The sequence below is a fragment of the Myotis lucifugus genome, unplaced genomic scaffold, assembly GCF_000147115.1.
Source record: "Myotis lucifugus unplaced genomic scaffold, Myoluc2.0 scaffold_3, whole genome shotgun sequence".
In the NCBI taxonomy this organism is placed as follows: Eukaryota; Metazoa; Chordata; class Mammalia; order Chiroptera; family Vespertilionidae; genus Myotis; species Myotis lucifugus.
Window position 1 is genome coordinate 26667827 of NW_005871051.1, and position 11181 is coordinate 26679007.

The window sequence follows — 11181 nt, forward strand, 5'->3', positions numbered from 1 at the left end:
CATGTCATCACGCAATTGGCAATCACCCAACCTCACCTCCTCCTCCCATTAGGTTTTATCTAAACCACCCTCTTCCTCCCCCATGATCACCCCACCTTCCTGTCCACCACTTGGTTGTGGAAGCCTCTTATCCCACAGGTAGAAGGTGGTTGCTCTTCTTCCGAAAAACCTTCCCCTTGTCTCATTTGTTACTTCTCATCCCACTCACTCCATCCTCCAAAACCACCCCACAATCTAATTTACCCTTGCAATCATTTGGCTCTCTGGAGCAGCTGAGTCATTGAAGGCTTTCAGCTGTCACCACTGCTCCTTCTCTGATCATGACAGGAGCCCGAGCCAAGTCGTGACTCAACAGTTTACAGCCTCTAACCAGGAACTGCCAAGAGCCTTGTGTCCTCAAGATGGTTCCTCCATTCCTGGCTGACTCATTTTCTCCCTCCCAGTGACTGGACAGGACAGCTCCATGAACACACCACTGTGGCCAGCTGGCCAGCCAGGACTCAGGCGGGCAAGACACACACATGTTCTTTATTCTCCTCTGGCTGAACCAAATCAAGCCTGATTCTGTCTCATCATTCTTAGGGAAACTAAGTCTAATGAATAACTTCCCAGTCTGTTCAAGATAGCAAACTAGTCATATTCAGGCATTTCCTTTTTCCCAGGCTCGTTACCACTGCCTCTCCTCCCGCAGGCAGGTGCTAAAACTTCAGGCAGTGGACACCCCTGTGGCGATGGGGGAAGAGCTGCCCTTGGCCTGTCTCCTTCCTTCCACAGCTGTATCCTCATGGCTCTCAGGTCTCACCAACAGCTATCCACTCTGACCCCACTGCTTCCACAAAGTATCTGCAGCTTCACCATAGCCTGGTCCACACCATCCCCTTCATTCTTCTGCAACTTTTTGTGGGCTTCCCAGGCCTTTCAAAAGCCCATAAGAAACTTGGGGCTATTTGTGTGTACTTGTTCTGCTCAGATCATCCCACTTGCTGTCATCTCTGCAAGGCTGTTGGCCAACAGAGCCCCAGAAGGGATTGGAAAGCACAAGTCTGCTCCCCGCCCCCCAGGGATCCCCAAACTAAAGAGGAGCTTGATCCATCCCTATCACTGCATCTTGGCCCAGGATACCTGCCATCATGACTGACCTTCTTGATTCTCTCTCCAAACTCCACTCTCTCTTCCTTTCCGGAATTTTTAGATCTAACAAGAGGTAGGGGAGAGTTGAGAACCAGCCTTGTCCACATGGACTCATCTTCTTCCTCAATTATTCTGCCTCGTGCTTTTTGGACTTAGAAATCAAGAATTCAACTGGTTCTTAGGTTCATCAGGAATCCCCAAACACTGGGTGATTTATGTTGAGCTGCCTGGGTGTGGTGGGAAGGTCTTTGGAGCATAATGAGCAGGCACAGCATTCAATGAGCATCTAAAAGGAAAGCAAACCAGTCAAAGCACCATATATCATCCCACCACAATACAGTCTTAGGATGGGATATCTGCTCCTGGAATTCAGGATTGGAGTTTCCTTCCTCCGAGCAGGACTTTCTTCTCTTAGCCTCTGGTGGTGATGGTATCCCAGAGGGCCAGCTGGCCTCCAGAACGCTGGCGGGCCATGATGCCTGTGCGGAATTCTTTGATGACAAAGTAGTAGCAGAAAACATCCAGGCAGCAGTTGATGTTGGAGAGACACATGGACAACTGTAAGAACAAGCTGATGTTCCATTTAGCTCTGCACTCCACAATAAAGCCATTCCTCACCAGGAACTGCAAGAAGAAACCGAGGTGGATCGGAAGAAAGGAGACCACAAAGACAGCCAGACTGGATGCAATAGTCCAGATGCAGGCCCTCTGCTGGCCCCAATCTTGGCTGTGGTCCAGGCGGCCAACCAGAATGTGAATGCTCCTGAAGGAGCAGAAACCCATGATGCCCATGGGAAGAAGGAAGCCAAACACCTCGAGAGGGAAGAAGACCTTGGCACTCCAGGTGTCATCAGACATATTGTGGAAGCATGTATACCCTTTTTCCACTTTCCCATGGAAGTTGTAGATGGGGATACTCCCAACCCACACCAGGACCCAGATGGTGAAGCAGATCCCAAAAATCTTCCTAGGGGACCGGCAGTGGCTGACCAGGATCGGGTACCGGATGGCCAAGAATCTGTCCAGGCTGATGAAGCAGATCGTGAAGACACTGCCATACATGCTGATAAAGTAGAGGCACTCCACAAACGTACAGAGAGATTGTAAGGGAACCTTCACATGGCCCAGGGCAACCTTGAATGGGAGCGAGAGCACCAGCAGGAGGTCAAAGACCGCCAAGTTGATCATGTAGATGGAGGTGGCAGCATACTCCGGCCACCTCTTCTTCAGGAAGGTGCGGAAGCGTTGGATGGCCAGCACATTGAGAAGTAGACCCAGGAGGAAGGTGGGGATGTGCACCGCCAGCTGCACGGTTCTCATCAGCTCATCCACTTCATGCAAGGAGCAGTTCTTGCTTTTGTTTGGCTGGCTCATGTTCTTCCCTACAACATCAACAATAGATTAGATGAAGTTCCTCTCAATCTCTAGAAGTGATGGATTCATATGACTTTGTCAAGAATGATAAACACTTCCCCTTTATCACCCAGCAATTGAATGCTCATTGAATAACCATTAGAAAACATAGGGAATAAAAATTATCTCTAATTCTGCTGCCTAGATGTAACTGTTCCTATTTCATGTATATCATTCCCGACTCTCTCTTTTCACACACACTCACACACCACATGTGTGTGCCTTTTTCTTTTACAAAAATAAAATTTTGCATGAACATTTCTCTTTTTTTCAATCAAAACTCCTTCTGTCGAAAGTAGTAATGACACAAACCTTAACCCAAACCAGTTTAAGCTAAGAGAGAATATATATATATATATATATATATATATATATATATATATATATATATATATATATATATAAAAGCCTAAGTGACCATCCGACCATTTGACCACCCCACCGGTATCTATGATGCACACTGACCACCAGGGGGCAGACACTCAATGCAGGAGCTGCCAAACTGCGGTTCTCAGGTGATACACCAGGAACCAGAGAGAAGGGAGCCTGATTCTGGGGTGTGTCAAATGAGTACCACCCTCTTGCAATCTGGGGCCCCTCTGGGGGATGTCGGAGAGCTGGTTTTGGCCTGATCCCCGCAGGCCAGGTCAAGGGACCCTACTGTGCACAAATACGTGCACTGAGCCTCTAGTTTAACATAATGGAAAACATGAAAACACAAGTCAGGGCTGACTTGAGCTCCTCTTTCCCTCTGCTCTTTTCCACTCACATTCCCGAAGGTTCGACAGAATTCACCCTGCCTGACTGTAGGGCTGGTCACAATCAGTGCACCACACTCCTCTGAACTCAGTGACTGGGTCTTTGGTTCAGGGATGGACACCTGACTCACACAGAGGTGATGAAAAGCAATGAAACTCTTGCTTGGGTTTCTAGGCAGGGGGGTGGGGCTCCTTCTGTAGGATTTGAAGTTGGGACGATGTAAGGTCTGGAGCTGCTGTAAGTTCTTGCTATCCCATGGAGAAAACTAGACAAAAATGGAGAAATATGGAAGAAAGGACATTCCCAGAGGGAAATGAAGAAGTAAGGGCCTGTGGTCTCCACAGGGCAAAGAAAGGCCTTTAGACAGGTGAACGACTAGAACTGGTCCCAGGGTCAAGAAGACCAAGTCTGCGGCATGACTGCACAGGGCTTATGTGACTTGACTGTACCAGGTGTATGTGTGGATAATAGACAAGATTTGGCTGTCAGTATTCTCCAGTAGGACCATCCTAAAGGTCACATTAAAATTACTGAGACTTAAAATGGGAACTTTTCAAATGATAATCTTTGAAGCCAGAGAAAGCACTCTATGGACTGGCAAAAGGGGAAGGGGGTATGTGGGGATTAACCAAAAAATTTATATGCATATATGCATAACTCATAGACAGACAATAGTGCTGTGAAGGCCTGGGGAGGGGGCAGGAGTGGGGTGGAGAGGGTCAATGAGGGGGAAAAAGGGGACATTGGTAATACTTTTAACAGTAAAGATAAATTTTTTTAAAAGCACAAAATAAATTCTAAGTATTATTTGAAAAAAGTACATCATTAAATAGAATTCAAAGAGACATTGGCAAAGATACATTGTAGTGGCAAACTTTAATATACTATCAATTTGAACACATCAAGTAGGCAAATATAAATTAGGATATAGAATTATATAAGTAGTATAATGAATACAATTTAATTATTAGCTCTTGGATTTGGTTTTAAACCAAATATCGAATAAACAGTTGCCAAAGTAATTCTCTGCCTAGCAAGAATAAAACCTTCCATTAAAAAAAAAAGCGGAAATTATGTTGGCTATGTTCTCTGACCACAATATGCCAAAAACCTAGGAAATAAAAAATAGAATTGGCTATTTACAAATAAGTAAAGTCGGAACTACAAAACAAAACTCCTGGGATATAATCTGAAATGACAAGAACTTTCTGAATTGGTTATTTAAATATATATATAAATATAAAATCAGGAAGCAGCCAAAACTATTCTGAGAGATGCATAGCTCTCACAGCCTTTTCTCTTTGTATGAAATGTTTTGATTAATTATGAGCCATTGACCAGTACAGACTTTAAGCCTTAATATTTCTTCTTTCCTGTGTAAAACCAGATCATTAACACTGTCTATTCCACGTAAGGCAGAATACCATAGTGTGAATGCAAGTAATAGTAACGTCTGCTCACACGTCTGCAGGCTTCACTAAAGTTAAGAACTAGAGTGCGCCCTGTTTCTCAAGTCAGCAAAGCAAATTCAGTTACACATTTTTCCTGCTCGTAGTTTCAGTTGAAATACAACAAATACTACTTTGCATCTCAATAGCACTTCTTATCCATCACACAAGCCCTCTTCTCTACCCTCACCATTCTTGTGAGGTAGTGAAGGGAGGGAGCGAGGACTTGTCCTTTTTTTAGAAGAGAAAACTTAAGGTTAATTTTGAACTCGACCTTGGCAACCTATTGAAAATTATCTAGAAAGTTTTATTTTTTTAAATTAAATCTTTATTGTTCAGATTATCACAGTTGTTCCTCTTTTTTCCCCCCATAGCTCCCCTCCACCCGGTTCCCACTCCACCCTCCGCCCTCACCACCCGCCCCCCACTGTCCTCATCCATAGGTGTAAGATTTTTGTCCAGTCTCTTCCCGCATCCCCCACACCCCTTTCCCCCTGAGAATTGTCAGTCCACTCCCTTTCTATGCCCCTGATTCTATTATATTCACCAGTTTATTCTGTTCATCAGATTATTTATTCACTTGATTTTTAGATTCACTTGTTGATAGATGCATATTTGTTGTTCATAATTTGTATCTTTACCTTTTTCTTCTTCCTCCTCTTCTTAAAGGATACCTTTCAGCATTTCATATAATACTGGTTTGGTGGTGATGAACTCCTTTAGCTTTTCCTTATCTGTGAAGCTCTTTATCTGACCTTCACTTCTGAATGATAGCTTTGCTGGATAAAGTAATCTTGGTTGTAGGTTCTTGGCATTCATCACTTGGAATATTTCTTGCCATTCCCTTCTGGCCTGCATAGTTTCTATTGAGAAGTCAGCTGACAATCTTATGGGTACTCCCTTGTAGGTAACTAACTGTTTTTCTCTTGCTGCTTTTAAGATTCTCTCTTTGTCTTTTGCTCTTGGCATTTTAATTATGATGTGTCTTGGTGTGGTCCTCTTTGAATTCCTTTTGTTTGGAGTTCTCTGTGCTTCCTGGACTTGTAAGTCTATTTCTTTCACCAGGTAGGGGAAGTTTTCTGTCATTATTTCTTCAAATAGGTTTTCAATATCTTGTGCTCTCTCTTCTTTTGGCACCCCCATAATTCGGATGTTGGTATGCTTGAAGTTGTCCCAGAGGCTCCTTACACTATCTTCATATTTTTGGATTCTTTTTTCTTTTTGCTTTTCCTTTTTTTACAAAAGGAAATTAAATAAATGAATTGAGCACTCAACTTAAACATTTAGTATTTAGAAAAACAAAAACAAAAAAGTGGTAGAGAAATCAGAAATAAAATTACAAAGATTAAAACTGAAATAAATGAATTTTAAAAAGAGGAAAATACCAGAATTCATAAATTTAATAGCTGGTTTCTGGGGGAGGGGAGTAAATAAAACAAAGCATATGTCTCCAACAACTATGATAAAGAAAAAAGACTCAAATGATCATAACTAGAAGTGAAAGCACAGGTGTTAGAGGAAGAGAAGAGGAAAAAAAAGAAATAAATTATCTTATCATGTGAGTGCTAATTCATTAAAAAACCTTAATGTGGTTGATGATTTGAAGGCAAAACATAATGTAGTTGATGATTTTGGAAGCAAAACATAATTTACCTTGATTGATACAAGAGTGAACAGAAGAAGTATTGATTGATTAGACCAACCACCATGAAAGAAACTGAGAATGCTATCAAAGAATTACTCTTACCCAGGCTCTAGCTCATTTTTTAAAAAAATATATTTTATTGATTTTTTACAGAGAGGAAGGGAGAGGGATAGAGAGTTAGAAACATCGATCAGCTGCCTCCTGCACACCCCCCACTGGGGATGTGCCCACAACCAAGGTACATGCCCTTGACCAGAATCGAACCTGGGACCTTTCAGTCCGCAGGCTGACGCTCTATCCACTGAGCCAAACTGGTCAGGGCAAGCTCATTTAAAATGTCAAGAAACAGCTAATTCCCATGCTCTAAAAATAATTTCAGAACATAAGATAATATTAATGAATTTGTGTTATGAAACCAACTTACCCGAATATCAAAACTTGACCGATGTAGCACAAAAGAGAAAAGCTATTGTTCAAATGACCAAATCCGTTTCACTGTTAGGAAATCTATTAACATTGTATTAACATTGTGTATTACATCATTAAAGCAAAAATGAAAAGCCCTCTGCTTTATCGGTAGATAGTTTTACACAAAGTCGTTTAAATGAAGGGATAGAAGGATACTTCTTACACATGATAAAGAGTAACTTGTTTACACCATTGGCCAACTTTGCATTTAATGGTTAAAACAAACAAACAAGCAAACAAAAACAGTCATTTTTGAAATTGCCAATAAGACACTTGCCTATACCCAGAAGTTCCAAAGATGCATTAAGACAATGGAATAAATAATAGAATGGAAGGTTTGGTCAATAAATGATGTTGAAACTATCAGTAAAAACCAACTTAAATTTCCATCTCACACTGTAGAGCCAAAGAAATCCCCAATTCATTAGTGAATTAATTAAATTTTAAAAAAATCAAGCCATAGAAAAGGTAGATGAAAATTTAATGGACAACTTATGGAAGAAAGCTCTTTGTCATCTTAGAATGATTAAAAAGCAAAAGAATAAAAAAAAAAAAAACAGACACAAGTTTGACCGCACAAAATTTAAAAAAAAAACAAAAAAAAAAAAAAACATTTTAGCATCAAGTAATATGCTGGAGGAAAGAAAATGCAATAAATGTTAGATGAATGATGTTCTTTCTCTATGAAGAATATAAAAATGTATAATATTAAGATCCTCAATAGATCAGTAGATAAAGGGCATAAATAGACAGTTCTGAGAAAAGGATTTAAAAAGAGATAAAATTTTTGCTTATCGAATTTAAAGAAGCTGGTGACATGAGACAGTCACGGATATGCTGGTGAGTATACAAATTAATATACTTTTGGGGTTTGATGACTTATGTTATGAACCATAGAAATCATATTTGTCTTTCATCCAGTGATTCTTAAATTTTACCGTAAGTAAGTTATGCAAAAAATTGGGTACAGAAATAAGTTCATTTTAACATTTTTTTTTCTGGTAGCAAAAAATACACACTCATATTTACCATAAATACCAACAACACCTTATTTTCACTTTGATAAATCTAATCAATGAAACATTTTCTGTCTGTTATGTTTATATTCATTATGTTAAGTAAAAACTCCACAAACTGCAGAATTGTACATTCAGAAAATGATTTCAACTATGATTTTTTTTTAAAAAACACCCGTGCTTAGGTGGGGAAAAACCCTAGAAAAAGAATTTCCATATGTCAAACATAGACTGCATTCTAACAGATTGTGGGTGATTTTTAAATATTTTATCGTTATCTCTTATCTTTCGTTTATGTGTGTGGGGGGGTATTTTTTAAAAATATATTTTTATTGATTTCAGAGAGGCAAGGAGAGGGAGAGAGAGATAGAAACATAAATGATAAGAGAGAATCATCGATTGGCTGCCTCCTGCACACCCTGTACTGGGATCGAGGCCTGACCGGGAATCAAACCTCGACCTCCAGGTCTATGCTCAACCACTGAGACATGCTGGCCGGGCTGTGTGTGTATTTTTAATTAATTAATGATAATAGAAAAACAATTTAAATTTTTAATGTATTAAATGTTGGAGAAAAAGAAGAAAAATAATAGCTTTTGACTTCCCGTACAAGAAGAAAAGTCTTGGTGTGTGTTTGAGGCAGGGGTGGGAGGGAGGTTACACAAAATTTAAAGAGATGCTTTGAACTAACCAGTGCTCAGCTGATGAGGCAGGATCTTGGCAGGTCAAAGATGAACATTTCAACACATAGCATCTGAGAACAAAGCATAAATGACAGAGAATTGCAAGGGATAGAAATTGAAAGCAGGTGCCACTTATGAGATGAGAAAGGCATCAAGAACCTGATTATTGATAAAAAGTTTCACCTGCCAGCAGGTCAGCTATTACATCATAAAAATGGCACCTAACATAAAGAGTAAAGAACAGTACATGAGACGAAAAATGCCAGGTTGACAATGAAGACTGGGTGAAGGGAAGGAGCGACATTTAAATGTAATTCTCCCAGTGTTTAGAGAGCTATTCATAGAAACAAATGTAGAAGTTAAAAGTTAAATATTTCCTATATTGGACATTTCAGTTATATTATCTTGTATATTTTTAAAGGGACACAAGGAATATTCACAATAGAAACTGAAAATGAAAAAATGCACTGTCTCAATATAGAAAGCTGAGGGGCAACTCATGGGAGTTTACACAATAGAACAATTATAATGTAAACAGCACTCCGTCACCATTAGAATACTCCCTATAAAAGGGGGCATCCACTTAAAAAACCAAAACCTAATCTAAGTTTGTGGATACGAAGCACAGAGAAAACCAAAAGACATAGAGAGAGGAAACTGATAGGATAATCGATGGTTTTTCAGGCACACAGATACTAGAAAAGAAGGGACTAGGGCCATGTGATTCTTTTTAGTAAAAGGAATTCAGAGAGTAACATAGAGACTCCACAAAGGTAAAAGTTACAATAAATAATAAAACACTCAATTTATGTTCCAATGAGCATAGAAAAGAAGTACATAATGGGCACATGTCAGAAATGCAAAAAGAAGTAAAAATGGAGATATAATGGTAGGTAGAGGCCTTAATGCTCCCCTCTGGGAATATCATTGATCAAGTAGACAGAGAGATTTGGAGTTCTGAACAACCCAATTGCTAATAAGATACAATAGCTGATCAATAAGGACTAAATCGTAAATCAAGGGAATACACTCTCTTTGAGAGAGGACAAGGGTCTTCCACCGAATCTATCCCGTTCCTGGGCCCAGCCAAGCACTCCAAAGCCATGGCAGTGTTACCTTTTTCTTCTCAGACCACCAAGAAAACAACTAATAATATGTAAAAGGTAAGAGAGCAGACAGAGCAGACCTGGCCATTTGTGAGCTCTCTGTCACCAGAGGTATGCACACATAAACAATTTTTCAAAAAGCAAAACCCTGACATGGACTCTTCTGTCGATAAATGAATGTTTAGTGAATAGGAAAGAAAGCATCCATATGTGAAAAGGGACTGGGCTGGGCATCCGGAAGCCTGGCTCTGCTCCTGGCTCTCTCTGGCTGTGAGGCCTCCATCTGGGTTCTCTTATCCGAACAGCATTACTCATCCCTGTGAACCCAGAGCCTGTGGCCTCACCGAGCTGGCTCTCTTACTGCCAACTCGGCCCCGCGCTGGGCTGTGATTCCTGCAGCGCTTGTGCCCCGTGGTGCCCTTACCTGCCCATCTCAGCTGGGACAGGCCTGAGTCCATTTCTGTGCAGCTGGGGTACCTAAACCCAGCCGCATGCTGCAGACCAAGCCAACCTGCCTTGCATTGGCAGACTAGACTTTCCAGAAAACACCAGCCAGAGGAAGACTGCAACCTTAGGGGGTTTGCAGGCTAAGCAGGAATTCCAGAGACGGGAGGGCCAGGCCTGGCTGAGCAGAGTTGGATGTAGTTGGAGGAGGAATGCTCCCCAGACCAGCGTCATCCCATCCAGGTTCCTCACCTGCAATCCCAGCCACCCGCCCCCCCCGGGGGTGCAGTGCCGAATGCCACAGTTAGAACACAAATATTTACTTGGACGCAGTTATCTGCCACTAACACCGTAAACAAATTCACCAGTCCACCCCTGAGCTGGGCTTCTGGGGGACACGACGCAAGAAGGAACAGGACACAGAGGGGACAGAGCATGTAGACAGAATGTCCCTGAGTCCAGAACTTTGCTGGAACCGTACCCCTGAGCTTGGTGGCTTGACGTGGGGGCTCAGGAAGTGGAGGTGCCAGCTCAGGGGCTTGAGATGTGTTGAATGCTCTACAGGGGAACTTGGTACGTTCCTGGGACGTTGTTAGAGTTATGCCCATTTTACAGGTAAAGACAGTGAAGTAAAGAGTCTACCCCAGGCCAAGCAGGCAGGGAGGGGCCTCGCTGGAGCTCACATTCAGAGTCTCTCCTTCATTTTGTCCTCACCATGGTCCCCCACCAGCATCACCAGCATCCCAGGAGCTCCCTCCCAGTCCCCACTTCCGCCTGGCTCCACCTCACATCTCCTCCTCTCCCTCAGCACCTCTCCTCCCCTCCTAAGAACTCCATCCCTCCCTCCAAATGTCCAACTCCATGGTCCACCTGTGGTCCATCTGACAGGATTTCCTTGCTGTGACTGAGTAGGGGACATTAAAGTCACCTGTGTGCCATAGAGAGTCCTAGCAACCCCAGGACAGGGCCATGCCTCCTTCGTCCTGTATCACCCTGCCTCCCAAAAACAGCCCCCCGGGAAGTTCTAGCTAAATGAGGGGGGGACAAGTGAATGACCGGGTCTGTGGG

At 42.1% G+C, this 11181-nt stretch overlaps 1 protein-coding gene across 1 annotated transcript in view; it reads right to left on the bottom strand.

The window, feature by feature from the left end:
• Nucleotides 1-552: 552 nt before the first annotated feature.
• GPR55 (G protein-coupled receptor 55) overlaps nucleotides 553-11181 on the bottom strand; it is an 11537-nt gene continuing 908 nt past the window's right edge. The window contains exon 2 of the mRNA XM_006082785.3: nucleotides 553-2513. Within this exon, the coding sequence (XP_006082847.3) occupies nucleotides 1543-2505 (963 nt within the window). The 5' untranslated portion in view covers nucleotides 2506-2513 and the 3' untranslated portion in view covers nucleotides 553-1542. The remainder of the gene's footprint in view (nucleotides 2514-11181) is intronic.